Genomic DNA, 18,734 nt, shown 5'->3' with positions numbered 1-18,734 from the left:
TTTTCTATTAAGTGCTTCATTTTGCAGCCAATCACATTTCTTAAAAAATAAAATAAAAATCTTTTACATAAAATACTTCTTTTTTGGCGACTATTTTGCCATTGATCTCCCTACGCCTGTTTTAGGGAATTGTGATTGCAGAGAGGCTTGCTGCAAACAGTTGATTTACACATTTTTGCAGCAAAATTTACGAACTGAAAGTGTTCTTTTATGATGTTTGTCCATCACTACCAAGAGAAGGAGTTTATATCTCTGCAGGTGACAGTTACAGTGAGGGTATATGCACCCTAAGGCTTAGCTGTTCCAGAAATGTAAATCTACTTGTTACCTTGCATGAGCTATGCATAAATTAAATATATACCAGGGGATGAGCAGCACAAACCAAATTATATGCAATACTATGCAAAGCATGCACGCAGCATTGGAGATCCACAGTCTCCATAAGAAATATATAAATATAGCACACAACACAACAGGAAAACAGTGACAGGCAGTGGTGCTCAGCAGAGCTCGAATATTCGAGTAGCTCGAATATTCGAGCTCTTTTCCAGCTATTCGAGCTCGGTATTCGAGCTCCGAATAGCTGTAGCTATTCGAATGGGCTATTCGCGTACACTCGAATAGCCCATTCACTATTCGAGCTATTCGAGCAAACGGCGCTATTCGAGCTCGGTACCGAGCTCGAATAGCGTCATAGCCCAGATTGATGTCCTTAGAGCCAATCAGAGGGCTCCCAGGCCCTCTGACGGCAGCCAATCACAGAGGGGGACCCTGGCCAGCCCCTACCCTATAAATAGCGGCCGCCATGTTACGTTTCTCCGTCCTTGCCTGAGACTTGCATAGAGAGAGAGTTGCTCCTTTGTGCTTTGGCTTAGCAAGAGCTTTATTGTGGTCATTTACCTAGCGTTTTTGCTCACATACACCTCCTATACACACCTATATTGTTGTTAGTTAGTTAGACATTGTATTTTAGTTAGTAGGCTTTTGTGTTACATAGAGACAGGCCAGCTGCTGCAGGCTTACAGCTTTAGGCCTCAGGGCCTGCCTGTGTGGGCAGCTGTCCTCCTGTCCTCTGTTTATTTCTCTCTATTCTATACCAGTATTTCTGCTGTCCTTTACTACTGATTGTATTAGTATTGTAGTTATATACTGTAACTGTACTAGGACACTCACTGTCACTGTTCATAGGCTACTAGCTGCTCCTGCGTGTGTGCACTCACTGTCTGTGTACACACTACACACACTCTATTTCCAAGTTCTGATAACTGATTGATTATTGTAATTGAATATTGTAATTAGTTAGTTGTACTCACTGTTACTACTTACTGTACTAGGAGATTAGGACACTCAGTCACTGTTCATAGGCTACTAGCTCCTGCGTGTGTGCACTCACTGTCTGTGTACACACTACACACACTCTATTTCCTTCTGATAACTGATTGATTATTGTAATTAGTTAGTTGTACTTACTGTTACTACTTACTGTACTAGGAGTCTAGGACACTCAGTCACTGTTCATAGGCTACTAGCTCCTGCGTGTGTGCACTCACTGTCTGTGTACACACTACACACACTCTATTTCCTTCTGATAACTGATTGATTATTGTAATTAGTTAGTTGTACTTACTGTTACTACTTACTGTACTAGGAGTCTAGGACACTCAGTCACTGTTCATAGGCTACTAGCTCCTGCGTGTGTGCACTCACTGTCTGTGTACACACTACACACACTCTATTTCCTTCTGATAACTGATTGATTATTGTAATTAGTTAGTTGTACTTACTGTTACTACTTACTGTACTAGGAGTCTAGGACACTCAGTCACTGTTCATAGGCTACTAGCTCCTGCGTGTGTGCACTAACTGTCTGTGTACACACTACACACACTCTATTTCCTTCTGATAACTGATTGATTATTGTAATTAGTTAGTTGTACTTACTGACTGTTACTACTTACTTACTTACTGTACTAGGGACACTCACTCAGTCACTGTTCATAGGCTAGCTCCTGCGCGTGTTTGCGCGTGCGTGCACTCACTGTCTGTAGTGTACACACACTAAATTTACTTGTGATTACTGATTATTGTAACTGCTAGTTGTACTTCCTGACTGTTACTACTTACTTACTGTACTAGGGACACTCAGTCACCTCACCCACCAACCCACTCCATTAAAGTACCCCACTTTTCACCCGCCCTTTTAAAAAACTTTTGTCTATACGCCCAAAACATCGAAGATGTCTGGAAGTGGCAGCCAGCGCGGTTTGGGCAAGGGGAAGGGCAGCAAGGGAATCAGGAGGAGAGGGAGCAGCATTGTGGCAAGCCGCGGGCGCGGGCGCGCCACCATGCACAGTTCCGCAGCAGCAGCGTCAGTGGCTAACATTCCTCCCATAGCCACTGGCCGTGGACGCCTTGGGCGCCGCCCAGCAGGAGCATCTGCAACCCACGCTGCAGAGACACAGCAGCAGCAGCGTGTAGCACCTGCTCCGATTTTCCTCCAGCCGGGTCGGAAACGTCCCATTGAGGAAAAGCATGCAGACACTGTGGTGCAACTCATGACGGAGGATGAGCAGCCCGCCATCAGCTCTGCATCTGAGGCCTCCACCCTCACCACCACCACCACCACCCCTGTTCGCAGCAGCCGCCCAGCAGGGTCTAGGGAGGAGGCCAGTTCACCGTCACTCGCCGACCTGTCATTCAGCAGTCTTTTGACCCCAGGCATCATGAGTAAATTGTCTGCTGTTGTTGGCGATCTTGAGGAGGAGATGCTGATGGGCACTTTGGGGGATGAGGGATTGGACAGCAAGACTGTGGCGACAGTCAAGCAGCCCATCCATGCATCAGGAGAGGAGTTTGGGGGGTCCTCATCCCAGCAGGACATGTTTCAGGAGGGGGAGGATGTTGATGACCCGGTGACAGACAGAGACTGGGTGCCACCACCTCCAGGGGATGTCATCCTCAGCAGCTCTGAGGAGGAGGAGGAGGATGCTCTTGTGGGCCTTGCAAGGAGGCGCATCATTGCAAGCATTGGCAGCAGCAGTAGGCAGGTCCTACAGCCTGCTGGTGTCTCAGGCTCAGCAGCAGCAGCAGCAGCATCTGCCAGTACCACCACCAGCCGCACCCAAGCCCCCCAAGCCCCACCCCCAACCACCACAGGGAGACAGGCAGCAGCGCTTCCATGCCGTAGGGGGATGTTTCTGTCACCAATCTGGCGCTTTTTCACCATGCCCACAGTGTACAGCAAGTACGCCACTTGCAACCACTGTCAGCGGAAGTTGAGCAGAGGTGCAGACCCCTTAAAGTTCTGCACCAGCTCGCTCATCAACCACCTTGCTGCGAAACATTTCCACCAGCATCAGGAGTTCCAGAGGCTGAAGGCATCTGGTGCTGGCAGTGGCACCACACCCATCACTGCACAGCCTTCAGCAGCAGCAGCAACAGCAGCCACCCGCCCTCCTGCTCCTCCAGCAGCACCAGCAGGAGTGCGGAAACGCACTGCTCCTCCCCCCTCTGCAACTCCTGCCGCCGACACTGAGGCCTGTTCTGGCAGCCAGTCCTCAGTGGCCTCCTCCGCTGTGTCTGCTGATTCCCGTGCCAGCAAAAGGCCACGCCAGAGCCTTTTGAGCGAGTCCTTCCAGGGGGTGGTTAGGGCTCTGCCTCCCAGCAGCCGTCGCGTGCGGCAGCTGAACGGCTTGCTGGCACGGGCCATGTGCTCCCAACTCCTGCCGTACACGCTCGTGCAGGAGGGGAGCGACATTCGTGCGCTGCTTGCTTGCGCAGCCCCAGACTGGCAGCTCCCCAGCAGACACTTTTTCTCCCGCAAGGCCATTCCTGCACTGCACCGCTTTGTGATGGCCAATGTGGAGCGAGGGCTGGAGCACGCGGTTGGTGAAAGGGTCCACGTCACCATGGACTCCTGGAGCAGCCGCTTCGGGACAGGCCGCTACCTGTCCTTCACTGTCCACTGGGTCAGCTTGGTGGAAGGGGGTGAGGATGGGAGAGCAGCAGCGGGCACAGCAGCAGCAGCAACACAGTGGGTGGTGCCACCCCGCAGGGTCAGGGGAACTGCAGCAGGTTCCTCCGATCCTCTGCCATCCTCCGGCACACCTGGCCAAACCCCCCGCCTCAGCAGCAGTGTGAAGGCCCGCCACTGCCAAGCGCTGCTGCACTTGGTCAAAACCAAAAAACCATTAAAAAAAAAAAGGTTTAATTTTTCTGAGGTGCCCGGGTTGAAAACTGTGTTGTCCCAGTTGTGTATTGGACACAATGTGGGCTGCACGACCGCTGTCTGGGACCTCCTGTTGTGTTTATTTACGGCCTGGTATCACCGCTAGGTACCAGGGCTATTATGTCACGCTGTCTACCTGCTGCCACACTCACACTACTCCTCCATTACTCCTGCTGCTGCTGTCTGTCTGTGTTTCCCACCGCCAGGGTACACAGATTTACCTTCTGCTGCCACTCTGCCACCAGCTATTACGTCAAAAAATAGCTATATATCTGTGTAATTGGTTGTAAAACCAAAACTACAAAACCATTACAAAAAAAGGTTTAATTTTTCTGAGGTGCCCGGGTTGAAAACTGTGTTGTCCCAGTTGTGTATTGGACACAATGTGGGCTGCACGACCGCTGTCTGGGACCTCCTGTTGTGTTTATTTACGGCCTGGTATCACCGCTAGGTACCAGGGCTATTATGTCACGCTGTCTACCTGCTGCCACACTCACACTACTCCTCCATTACTCCTGCTGCTGCTGTCTGTCTGTGTTTCCCACTGCCAGGGTACACAGAATTACCTTCTGCTGCCACACTGCCACCAGCTATTACGTCAAACAATAGCTGCTCACATAATTACTCCTCCATTCCTCCTCCTGCTGCTGCTGCTGTCTGTCTGTGTTTCCCACCGCCAGGGTACACAGATTTACCTTCTGCTGCCACTCTGCCACCAGCTATTACGTCAAAAAATAGCTATATATCTGTGTAATTGGTTGTAAAACCAAAACTACAAAACCATTACAAAAAAAGGTTTAATTTTTCTGAGGTGCCCGGGTTGAAAACTGTGTTGTCCCGGTTGTGTATTGGACACAATGTGGGCTGCACGACCGCTGTCTGGGACCTCCTGTTGTGTTTATTTACAGCCCTGGTATCACCGCTAGGTACCAGGGCTATTATGTCACGCTGCCTGCCTCATTGACTGCATGCTGCCACACACTCATCCTCCTCCTCCTGCTGCTGAATTTACCTCCTGCTGTCTGTGTGTTTCCACTGCCAGGGAGCACATACAATGGCGCTTCCAACATGCGTGCGCCACCAGCTATTTGTTGTTACGCTCAAAAATAGCTGCATTTCTTTAAAAAAAAAAAAAATGAAAAGAGAAATAAGTGAAGAAGAAGAAGACGATATAGGAGAAGATGAAGAAGAAGATGAAGAAGAAGAAGATGAAGAAGAAGAAGATGAAGAAGAAGAAGATGAAGAAGAAGAAGATGAAGAAGAAGATGATGAAGAAGATGATGATGAAGAAGATGATGAAGAAGATGATGATGAAGAAGATGAAGAAGAAGATGAAGAAGAAGATGAAGAAGAAGATGAAGAAGAAGATGAAGAAGAAGATGAAGAAGAAGATGAAGAAGAAGATGAAGAAGAAGATGAAGAAGAAGATGAAGAAGAAGATGAAGAAGAAGATGAAGAAGAAGAAGATGAAGATGAAGAAGATGAAGAAGATGAAGATGAAGATGAAGATGAAGATGAAGATGAAGATGAAGATGAAGATGAAGATGAAGATGAAGATGAAGATGAAGATGAAGATGAAGATGAAGAAGAAGAAGAAGAAGATGAAGAAGATGAAGAAGATGAAGATGAAGAAGATGAAGAAGATGAAGAAGATGAAGATGAAGATGAAGATGAAGATGAAGAAGATGAAGATGAAGATGAAGAAGAAGAAGAAGAAGAAGAAGAAGAAGAAGAAGAAGAAGAAGATGAAGATGAAGAAGATGAAGAAGAAGAAGATGAAGAAGAAGAAGAAGAAGAAGATGAAGAAGATGAAGAAGAAGAAGAAGAAGATGAAGAAGATGAAGAAGATGAAGAAGATGAAGATGAAGAAGATGAAGAAGATGAAGATGAAGAAGATGAAGAAGAAGATGAAGAAGATGAAGATGAAGAAGATGAAGAAGAAGAAGATGAAGAAGAAGAAGAAGAAGAAGACAATATAGAAGAAGAAGAAGATATAGAAGAAGAAGAAGAAGATATAGAAGATAAAGAAGAAGAATAAGAAGAAGAAGTATATACAGTACTGAACAAAATTCTGGACACAACTTCTCTTTTCACCTTTTTTTTTTTAAAGGAACATCCCCACATAATCACTTGCTGTTGTTACTTGGAAAAAAATATGTTTCTTGCATCATTCACCCTCAAAACAAGTGTTGGGAAGCTATTTAAGGACAATTCGAATAGTCAGCTCGAATAATGAGCTCGAATACCGACTCGAATAGTGAGCTCGAAGTCCGAGGTCGAATCGAATAGTAAAATTTATTCGACTCGAATATTCGACTGACCTCGAATAATTTACTATTCGAATTCGACCAAACTCGAATTTTAAAAAGGGGTATTTGAGCACCACTAGTGACAGGTGCTTTTGTTTACGCTTTAACGTGTTTAAGCTCACAAACTGCGTTAAAGTGTCCCCAATCTGGTTAATCATACTCTAAGCAAAAATGCTAGCTTTTATCAGCATTCTAATGGGAACCATGCCAATAGCCCAAGAGTTAACTAAATGGGAAAAAAGAAATTAAAACCAACTCACCTTCTACTAGCTACTGACTGAACTTTGAGCTCTGTTCATTTACATGCTTAACTGTGCTAGAGGGGGGCGTGGTTATGCATAAATTGAATGCAGAGTGTTCTTTTTTTTCATTTTCGCATCGTTTGTAAAGATGTCTTGTTTTTTTGTATTTTCACGTTTATCACGAAAATGCAAAAATTGTGAATTTACAGTAAAAAATTGTGAAAACATGGAAAACTATATTTTTATTGCAAAAACGTTTCCCGGGAAAATGCAAAAATCTATACTTTTTTATAATGAAAGTTTGCAAAAAAATTGAAAAATGTGAAAAATAACAAAATGTATTTTCGCTGGCATTTTCCCCAAAAAATCTAATTTAACAATATTTTTGTGCAAGTTAATGCAAAGAAGATTATTGCCATTTTCACTTATCACTGCTGGCATTAGACACAGCACTCCACTGGGGAGAGTAGGAGGAATTTGTAGCTCTTAAAGGACAACTGTAGCAAGAGGTATAGGGAGCCTGCCATATTTATTTACTTTTAAGCAATACCAGTCCTGTTTATCCTCTGTCTTTAACCACTTTGCATCCAGACCTTGTTTTCCCCTTATGGACCAGAGCGGTTTTGATGTTTTAGCTATGTCCCTATTTAATCGGCCATAACTTTATCCCTACTCATGACACCTAAATGATCTAGATATAATTTTTTTCAGGACAAATTAGACTTTCATTGGGGGGTATTTTGTCCCATGAAAAATGTTGTTTTCTATACATTTTAGTGGGAAAAAGAGGGGAAAAAAAGCATTATTTCTTAGTTTTACCAATTCTAGTTTAAAAATAAGACGTGCTACCGTGTATAAAAACATGCCACCAGTATTAGACCCTCCCCCCCAGGTAGATAGCCAAATGTGTCCCCAGTATCAACCCCCCAATATAGCCAGATGTGTCCCCCAATATCCACCCCCTAGTATAGTCAGATGTGTCCCCTGGTATTAGGCTCTCCTAGTATAGATAGCCAGATGTGCCCCTGGAATTAGCCCCCCCAGTATATAGCCAGATGTGCCCCTGTTATTAGGTTAGCCCCCCCTATGTATATATAGCCAGATGTGACCCTGCTATTAGCCCCCTCCCCCAAAGCATAGCTAGCTAGATGTGCCCCTTGTGTTATCTCATCTCACAGTTTAAACTGGAGAGAGCTAACGTTTCTGGTCCTCCTGGTGTATGGCTAGCCATATGTGCCCCCATAATTAGGATCCCCCAGGACTATACATTTGAAGCCCCTCCCCCCTCCCCTCCCCTATTAGGCAGCCTCCCCCTCCATGCAGAGATCTGTAAAAAAAAAAGCATGTGCAGCAAGCCTGGCTCATCTTTCCTTTATCAAATGATGATCCTGCAGCAGCAGCTTCTGTATTCAGCTTCACAGCCTCCTCCGTTCTGCCCCATACACGAGTCCCGGCTTGATGACATCATCAAGCCGGGACTCGTGTATGGGGCGGTACGGAGGAGGCTGTGAAGCTGAATACAGAAGCTGCTGCTGCAGGATCATCGTTGGATAAAGGAAAGGTGAGCCATGCTTGCTGCACATGCTTTTTTTTACAGATCTCTGCCAGGAGGGGGTGAGATGAAGGATCGCCGCTGTTTGCTACAACGGCGATCATTAATCCGTGGGGGGGGGGTGCTAACTGGTTAAAGGGACTTATTTTCCCTTAGACCAATTAGTAATGCAGCTGAAAGTGTCGGGGGCACGCACGGGAGCGTGCCCGATCGTGCACAGGGATGCCACCAGTACAAAACATATATCTACGTGGTTGTGGCTTGGATGAGCCCACAGATGACGTAGCTATACTGTACTGGTGGATTAAGTGGTTATTACTTTTAGCCATAGACCCTGAACAAGCATGCAACAGATCAAGTGTTTCTGACATTATTGTCAGATCTGACTAGATTAGCTGCATGCTTGTTTCTGGTGGGATTCAGACACTACAGCAGCCAAACAGACCAGCAAGGCTGTCATGGTATTGTTTAACCATTTCAGCCTTCAGTGTAATTTCCCCTTATGGACCAGAGCAATTTTCACATTTCAGCACTCCTCCCTTTCATTCCCCAATAGCTTTATCACTACTCATCACAACTAAATGATCTATATCTTGTTTTTTTTCGTCACCAATTAGGCTTTTTTGGGGGTGATATTTTTTCTAGTAAGTACCTCTACTTTGTATGAATTTTAAAGGGAAAAATAAGGAAAAAATGAAAAAATACATTATTTCTCAATTTTCTTCCGTTCTAGTTTTAAAATAAACAGTACTACTATAGATAAAACCCACAAATTTATTTTGTCTGTTTGTCCTGGTTGTCACAACATTTAAGTTATGTCCCTAGTACAATGTATGGCAACAATATTTTGCTTTGAAATAAAGGTGTATGTTTTTGGTTTTCTCATTGTACTCTATCAGTAATTACAAGATCTTATTTGCAAATATAACAGTGATACACTCTCATGACATACATATTTGAGAAGCTTAGTCTCTAAGGTAACTATTTAGGTATTCTCTTTTCAACTCTGTTACTTTTTTTTTTTTTTGCAAATCTTTTATTTTGGTGCAGAGTATATGAAAATAACAATGTTATTGCTTTTGATTCAGTTTCACACAAAACAAAAATCACATGACATATGCTCTAGCCCACAAAACTTTGTGCGTGCTATAACAACTGTTTGCGCGCTATCACATGGCACAACACACACAAAAGTATGCGTTGTGCCGGGTGAACGCACGCAAACGGTTGTTATAGTTAGTGTAAAGTTTTATGCGAAGCATAGCACAGCCGTCCTATGAATTAGCACGGCTTTGTGAATCATCCCTTATGTACCTTATGTAGGACCGTAGGCTTACACCCCCCTAGTGACCAGGCTATTTTTTACAATTTAGGGCTCTGCAGCTTTAATGCCTAGTACACACCATACAATTTTCTGTTATGCTGGGAATACACGGTTAGATCCGGATCGACTCCCGCCGCGTCCCCGCGGCCGCCCAGATCGATTCCTGCTTGTCTCCGTGGGCGCTTCCTTATCTTCTGCTCAATTTCCACTATTGTCCGCCTGGGGGTATCGAGCGGGGAATCGATCCGCGCGGTTATCGGACATGTCGGAAATTATCAATCGAGCCATCAGCGGCTCGATTGATAAAAGTTATCGACCCGTGTATGCCCAGCATGAGATTCACCTGCCAGATAGATAATTTCCAACATGTTGGAAATTATCTGTCTAACCATCTATCTGCCTAGCACTTAAGCATTGTTCTACTCAGCAGGAGATAACCAGAAGACAATCCACCAGAGATAATGACCAGTCTCTACCACTACTTTACAGAAAATAATCTAACAGACAATCTTGCAGAAAAATCTAACAGAAAATTGTATGGCGTGTACTAGTCATAAGAGCTTGTTGTTGAGCTCTAACAATTAGCACACAAATAAATGTTTCCTCCTTTTGAGCGTTCTGTTGGTGGCATCTGATTGCTGCTGGAATGATTGTTTTTTTGTTTTTTTTATTAATTTTGTTGTTTATTTTGATTAAATTTTGCATTTTTCTTTAATTTTTCCCTCCCTCGCTCCCCCCTACAGCCAATCATAGGCGATCGGCTCTCAGGCATAAGCCTATGAGAAGCGATCATCTGCTGGGCCACCCGAGGGGACAGCTCAGTGACAGAGCTGTCCCCGTAGAGCGCTGCTGTAGATCACAGCGCTGTACACTTAAATAGACATGTTTTTTTTCCCTTAACAGTCTGGCAGCGGCGATCGCTGCTAGCAGACTGTCTGCTAGCAGCGATCGCCGCTGCCAGACTGATAATGAATTGGAGCTCCATCATTCAAGCAGGGATGTGTTTGCATCAGCACACGTGATCCCCTGCAATCTCTGCCCCCAGAACTTGATGCCAATTGGCATTAGGCACCCCGGCGGGTGCCGTCTCGTAATTGGCGTTAGGTGGACATTAGGTAGTGAAGGAGTGGTTATGATGAGATGCTCCAGAAATTCCCTTCTTGCCACGAGACCAATTAGCTGCACAGGGGAAGAGTGTTTGTAACTCATTTTCAGCATCAGCAAATGTCGAATGTTTCACATTAATCCGTGCAATACACAGCGACAATCTGAAAATATTGAGTTTTTCCTCAACAAAAGATGAACACCCTTGCTATTTCCAGAGAAGGTCATAAGTAAAAAATAAATAAATAAAAGTCTTCAATGCAAACTATATTCATCAAAAGGACCTGTGATACTAGGTGCTTTAACACTACGGTAATGATTACAAAGCAGTAAAAGATACTGCAGAATATGGAGAAACAAAAAAATAGAGAAAAAAATATGGAGAAACTGCAGAGCATGGATAAACAAAAGCAAAACGATCTGCCTTTTTGAGTTGCAAAAAGAAGCCTTAAAAAGAAAATGTAATTATTTTTGTTGTCAAATTTAGCACTTTTTTGCCAGGAAAAGTTTGCACACAAATTTGAATCTTACAATAATACAATACAATACAATAACATTTCTAAAGCGCTTTTCTCCAATAGGACTCAAAGCGCTTAGGCTCTCTCAGATTCAGTAATTTGTAGTAGGATGAATATAACACTAAATGTAACCAGAAAAGATAATCAATTACTCATTTTTTAGAATTTTAAATTAAATGCAATTTATTAATTTAATTTAAATGAAACTGACCAGTTGTCTAAACTCACAGGGACGTTTCTTTCTAAAATATATAAATAAGATCAATATACAGCACAGCTTGCAGGGAATATGAAACATTGCTAATTAGGGGAGGTCACCTGATAGAACATACATAGAGCTAGCACATTTTTAAGTACAAATTAGAATCTTGTGCTATTGTATACTAGTCACTCATACATTAAAATATCAAATATATTTTAGTGCCAAAGCTACATAATAAAAAATAAAATAAATGTTACATTTAAAGATACACTTATTCAACTAGGATTCTAAGAGAGATTTAGAGGAGAGTTTACAATTTTGGGAGTTTGTTGCTGAACATTTGTTTTCTGTATGGGCAGAACACTGAAACTGAACATCATCCACTGACCTATTCATTGTATTCATCTATTGTTATGTTAGTGATGGATCTCCAGCTTAGATCATTCCTTCAATTTGCCTTTTGTTCATATTGTGGAATGTTAATGAAGTTAGCATCTTGCTGGGTACCCCACCCAGCAAGATGCTAGGTGGGCTTATTGCTTATTGTTAAAAACAAAAGGTGTGTTTCCAGACATATGAAAGGACAGTTTCCAGACCTCTTTATTGAAACTCACCCCGAGTTTCAATGAAGAGGTCTGGAAACTGTCCTTTCATATGTCTGGAAACACACCTTTTGTTTTTAACAATAAGCCCTTTTTAGCCAATCCCAAACCACTTCATGTTGGTAAATGGAGGAGAAGTGAATATAAAATGGGTCAGACCTCAGTCAGGCAGAAGGATCACAGAGAGATCACAGGAATAAGGGGACCCAGTACTACTTTCTACCAGGTAACTATAAACATACTCACCTGTAATATAGATCTAAATACATTATAGTTAGGATTGTATTGTGTTGTTTTGCTTTCTTTAAATTGTACTGTTAAGAGAAATTATCAATTATGTTAATACATTTGATATAATGCAAAAAATGAAAAAATTGAATGTGTGACTATTAGGGCTGGTTCACACATGACAAATTTTTCAGCACTTTTCTAATCACCAGCGATCAGCAAAGCGCTGCTACTAATGTATCCCTATTGATGCATTCACACTGCAGCGTTTGCAATTTTGATCAGGGGTGATTGCGTTGTGATTCTTGTTCTAATTAACCACTACGGGCACACGTCAAGCCAATGGGCGGGACTGCGATGGCTCCCCCAGGACCGCCTAACATCGATTCGCGTATAGTCCTGGGGGAGTATGTTGCAGGGGATTGCGCCGATGTGCTTGGATAACGGAGCTCCACTCCGCCTTCAGTCTCCCAGGCGGCGGTCTTTTATGCCTGTACAGCGCTGCAATCGAGGCAGTGCTGAACTAGGGACAGTGTGAAACGGCTGTCCCCTCTATTGGCTTGGGGGTGATCTGTTGTCATAGGCTGAAGCTTATGACAGCCAATCACAGTGATTCGCTGGCGGGGGGAGGGAGGGAGGTAGAGAAAAAAAACACAAATTTATTACAATAGTAAAGAAACAAATATTTATAAAAAAAAAATCAATAAACATCTGGGGAACAATCAGACCCCACCAACAGAAAGCTCTGTTGGTGAGAAGAAAAGAAGGGGGGGAATCACTTGTGTGCTGACTTGTGCAACCCTGCAGTGAGGCCTTAAAGCTGCAGTGGCCAATTTTAAGAAAAATGGCCTGGTCTTTAGGGAGGTTTAACACTGCAATCCTCAAGTGGCTAACAGGAATCACAAGCGCAAATCACGCTGAATCACAAGATTTTGCCCGCAAATCACGGAGCCAAACGCGATTGCGGGCAAGCGGTGCTCCAAGCGCCGTGTGGGAACTAGATCTTATAACTAGATGAAGCATGTCTGATTTTACATTGTACAAAAGTGAGTGATGGAAAACATTGATGCTGCCAGTGTTAGGCCTGGGCTATACAGAAAAATATTTTTCTTTTGCTTGTGATCAAGAGATTTTACTTCATGCTAAAAGTTGCTCTTTGTGTCAACTTTCTTTATTATTTTTAGGAATAACTGTAAATAAAATTGTGCATAAAGAGTATATTTGAAATCACAAGTGCAAAAAAAAAAAAGTTGCTACAGATGAACAAATGGTCGTGAAACATTGCCTTGTTTTGTTTATGTTCTGTTGTTTTAATTTACACATATGTTAAGTAAGCACAAGGTTACCCTGTTTAACCCACTTGATATAATATCCTTTAAGAGCGCTCCCTGGCAAGTGGCTATACAAATATGCCAGCCAGCCTCCCTACTCATTTCAAACTACTCTGGAAGCTGGAGAGTACATTCTGCATATATTTGAAAGAAGTGTGTGTTTAATTGAGTGCCATTATTTTGAATATCATTGATGATACTATAATATTATCTATGTGTCAGTAATTTGTGTGCCACTATTGCCATCAATTAATCATCTCTAACTCCTACTAATGTTAAGTTAACCCATAACTCCTAAGCTCTGTCAACACACTAACCTTCCTATAACTAAGCCTAAATGTAACATTCAACCCCATCCCCTAACATTAACCCTGCTATAACTAAGCCTAGCACTGATCTCTTAGCCAAGCTTTTCAACCAGTAATCCTACATGGCAGCCAATAACAGTACTCAGTATTTTATCAATAACAGTATTGGCTATACCTGCACTGCGTTCATTCTGGAGTTTGGCTACATAACAACCCAGCACTGATTTTGCACTCCTATGCCAATATGCATGCTATGTAAACAGGCAGAGATGAGCTGCCCAATTTAATTGCTTGGCACACCATAGTCACACATTTACACTGTGGTTTATAGCAGCACCGAATTTAACAAATGGTCTGTGTACCCAAATTAACTGCTTTGGGGCACTTCTTTTCAGGGAGTGCTTTTAAAAATGAAAGAAATCTTGAGAATACCCCATGAGGACTTGAACAAGGCTATAACCTTTTGGTAAAAGGTTCACATATGTCAGATAATAATTGCCACAGTAAGTGACAGCTTTATAGGAAAAAGTCATTGACAACACTTTGCACAATTGTAGCTCAGATATGCATGTATACATATTCTAAATATTACTTTTTTTTCTACTAGTGTACCCAAGCCACATATATCAATGTGTTTTTTTTTTTATTTTTCTGTATATAAATTTGTGATGCATCCACTGATGTGAAATATGTTGAAACTTTCCAAATATACAATGACAATAATTTAAAAAAAAATGTAGTCATAAGATCTGTGTATTTCGTTTTTTTTTAATCTTTCCAATGGCCTCAATTCACTAAGATCATGCTGGTGAAAATAAGTCAAGAGAAAACTTACCACCACATATCGATCAGTATTTTCAGTATTAATTCATTAAAGAAACTTGCCTTATTAGGGAGTAGAGATACATTTTCTCAGTGAGAGAGTTATCTTATCATTTCTGTCCTTAAGTTATCACCTCTGTCGTTATTTTCACATGCATTGTATAGGGCCTGTCTTTAACTTTAAAATTCTGTAGTTATTTTAAAGATTGAATAGTTAACTTTAGAGATCTCTCCTTAACTTAAAAATAGAAGAGTTAGCTTAAGGTTTGCCTGAGATAAATTGTTTAGTGAATACTACATGCCTTATCGCCATGGTGATAACACTAGAATCAGCTCAGAAGAGTTATTAAAGACAGGGTATAAGCTTAGTGAATTGAGGCCAATGATAGAATTGTTTTTCTCTGGAAAGTAATTATAAATGTGTCTCTTATATCTGTTGTTTTGCTGATTTTAGGCTAAATTGTTCCTTTAGGCTGGGTTCATGGGGGTCAGTTGAATAACACACCCGTTACAATGTTTTATAATGAGTTTGAATTGCAATGGAGGCTGGACATAGAATATAACACAAAGCCTGCATAAAGTTAGTTAGAATAATGCGATTAGTTACAATGCAGTAATGTGAACAGCCCCATAGAACTGTATTGGTAGGGGAAAAAAAGAAAAGAAACTAAAATCAGAACAAACAGAATCATGTGATTACTGATTGGTCTAACATTACCGTGGTAATCTAATTTTTGCAGAAAAAAATCTTCATTGTCTGATTGGTCCAATGTTTCCAAGTTCTGATTGGGCTAAAATGACTGAGTTGCGGTGAATCGGATTTTCCAGGATTTCTGTTTTTCAATTTCTGATCAGAAATGTCAATTTCCATTTGGAATTGCAGAAATTTCAGTTCCGCAGAATCTGAATGAGCATTCCTGTGTATGGGCAGTGAGTTGGCATGCAGAATTATTATGCAACACAACTGATCACTGTGAACAAGGCCTCAATGCATATATCTAAATAGTTTTTACTGTGTAAAAGTCATCCTAATATGGGATAATATTGTATCTGTTCTTGTGATCTGGCTGTAAAGACTTTTCTCTTTAACTTGAGTGAGGATATATACCTTTGAATCAATCATCTCTTATCATCATATAACTGTCAGCTCCCTAGATTCTCTACTCACTTTAACTACTTCCTAAATTCTACTATGGTTCTCAAAGGTGGTATTTTACTCTGCTATCACAAGCAGCTAAATAAATATGTTAAAGCCTGGTCAGAAGATCTACATTGCCAAATCGATGTGGCAAACATTATATCTTCCACTAAAATTATCAATCAATTCTCATCCTGTATAAACCATAGAAAAACTTTCCAAAAGATTCTTCTTAACCTTCCTGGCGGTAAGCACGAGCTGAGCTCGGGCTATGCCGCGCAGGAGGATATCTCAGCCCCTGGTGGGGCGATTCGCCCCATTTAAAGTGCTGTGCGTGCAGCTAGCACTTTGCATTTGTTTGCTATTGATGCCGGCGACGATCGCACTAGAGGGACACATGCGCCCTCTAGTGGTGTTTCATGTAGCTAACACTCTGGTAGCTTTACATGAAAAAAACAAAACAAAACTGGATTTCTGCCTATTTGGCAGAAAAAATCAGCCGCCAGGAGGGTTAAATGGTACCTTACTCCTAGGCAATTAGTTAATTTTACACAACAAAGCTCCCTTCTTTGCTGGCATAACTGTAACAACATAGGTACATTTACTCTGGGAATGTCCTTACATTCAACTGTTTTGGATAGCCATTGCTGAAGAACTAAGTAAGCTTTTGCAGCTGCATTTTGTGATTATCCCTCAAAGCTGCTAGATTCCGAATTCATACCACAACTATCCCTTATATCATGCAAGTTTCATGGCCTTCCAAGCCACTTTAAATTATCCTAACATAAGCTCCAAACTAATCCTCTACTGTCTTTAAATAAAGGTGTATAATAGTAAATTTCCTAGTCAATAACTAACTTCAATTTGTTGTTTGACCGCTTGACACAATGTTAATGTTTTATTATTCTCTTAATATGTCAAAAGATTTGTATATGCTTGATTAATGCTTAATCCTTTGTTAAACCTCAATAAAAATTATTGTTGAAAAAAAAAATTAGGCTTATACGTGAGTATATAAGGTAGTATATTTCTGAACACAATATTAGCATGGGAAATAGGTGGGTGTATTTGGAGCAAATTCTTCAAATTGCATTTTTATGAGATGACGATTTTCTGTGTAACTCTTGTAAATGATGATCTAACGAGAAGCAATCAGCAATATAAGCTGACCCATGCTAATTTTATGTGCCTGACATGATTATTATATGAAGTATAGTGTTGTAGAATTGTATATATATTTGCTTACTATACTGTAAGAACGTCTCATAATATAGTAAAAAATAACATATATTTATTTAATTGCAGGTGCGATAAAACGCTGAATTCCTGCAACAAAGTAGATCCCCAGCAGCCCATGATGAGTCACAGAGGAGACAAGCCGCATCACTGCTCAGAGTGTGGGAAAAGCTTCAGTTTTCCATCACAGCTTATTATACACCAGAGGAGTCACACCGGGGAGAAGCCATTTTCTTGTCCTGAATGTGAGAAATGTTTTGCCAGGATCTCACACCTGGAAGTTCATCAGAGGATTCATACTGGAGAGAAGCCTTTTTCCTGCTCTGAATGTCAGAAATGCTTTACCGTGAAATCACAACTCACAGCACACCAGAGGATTCATACTGGAGAGAAGAATTATTTGTGTTTAGAATGTGACAAATCTTTCACTCACATATCAGACCTTATACAACACCAGAAGATTCATACAGGAGAGAAGCCATTTTCCTGCTCTGAATGCCAGAAATGTTTTACCAGAGAATCAATCCTCTTAGCTCACCAGAGGACTCACACTGGAGAGAAGCCGTTTTCTTGCACTGAATGTGATGAATCCTTCAGCACTCAAAGACAGTTGAACAGTCATCTCCGGATTCACACAGGAGAGAAGCCATATCATTGCACGGAATGTGACAAATATTTCACACAGCAGGCAAATCTTACTCAGCATCAGAGAACTCACACAGGAGAAAAACCATTTAAATGTACAGAATGTGACAAATGCTTCACGATAAGGTTAAGTCTTACTCAGCATCAGAGAAGTCACACAGGGGAAAAGCCATTTAGTTGCTCAGAATGTGGCAAAAGCTTCTCACAACAGTCACATCTGAGAAGACATCAGAAGATACATGAGCGAGTGGATGTCAGCCTGTAAACTAATTTGAATGAACATTTTTGTTGTAATATAACTAGAGATGTGAGCGAATAGTTCACCCGCGAATCTCTATGTGGCCGTACTACTTCCGGGACACTATGATCCGTAGTAGTACGGCTGCGCTGGGCCGGCAGTGTGCATCTTTGATCGCGCGCCTGTTGACGGGCACTCTCTGCGCATGAGCGTGACATCACTCATAATGTCACGCACATGCGCAGAAAGTGCCCGGCAACAGGCGCGCGATCAAGGACGTGCACCGGTGGCCCAGCGCAGCTGTACTACTAAGGGTCATAGAAACCTGGAAGTAGTAAAGGGTGATGGGTTTGCCGGCGAACGGTTCGGGAACCGTTCACCGACATCTCTAAATATAACATGTTTATGACTTTTTTAATTATAAAAGTTTCTTTAACATATGCATTTCGGAAGCGTATATAGCTTCAGAGAACATGGATACACAGAAAGTACATGGGTTTTGGTGATTCATTACAAAAACTGCAGATGAAGTGAACTTTGATTTGAGTTCTAAATACTATATACTTTTTAGCACTATACACAATAGTAACATAAGGACATCCATTTAATCAGTGTTTTATTCAATGTTAGAGAAGCACTATCATGGAAAAAGTGTAAACTTTGAAATCCATATGTATGTATATATAAGATGTGCATTTGTCAAAGTG

The 18,734-nt window shown here is 41.8% G+C and overlaps 1 protein-coding gene across 1 annotated transcript in view; it reads left to right on the top strand.

The window, feature by feature from the left end:
* The window catches only part of LOC137562125 (zinc finger protein 850-like), a 178,175-nt gene extending 160,121 nt beyond the window's left edge, over positions 1-18,054 (top strand). The window contains exon 6 of the mRNA XM_068273457.1: positions 17,277-18,054. Coding sequence (XP_068129558.1) covers positions 17,277-18,054 — 778 coding nt within the window. The remainder of the gene's footprint in view (positions 1-17,276) is intronic.
* The last annotated feature ends 680 nt before the right edge of the window (positions 18,055-18,734 follow it).

This window comes from Hyperolius riggenbachi, chromosome 3 (genome assembly GCF_040937935.1).
Source record: "Hyperolius riggenbachi isolate aHypRig1 chromosome 3, aHypRig1.pri, whole genome shotgun sequence".
NCBI classification, from domain to species: domain Eukaryota; kingdom Metazoa; phylum Chordata; class Amphibia; order Anura; family Hyperoliidae; genus Hyperolius; species Hyperolius riggenbachi.
Note: the sequence above shows the minus strand (reverse complement) of the source record. Positions and strands in the feature narration are given on the sequence as shown.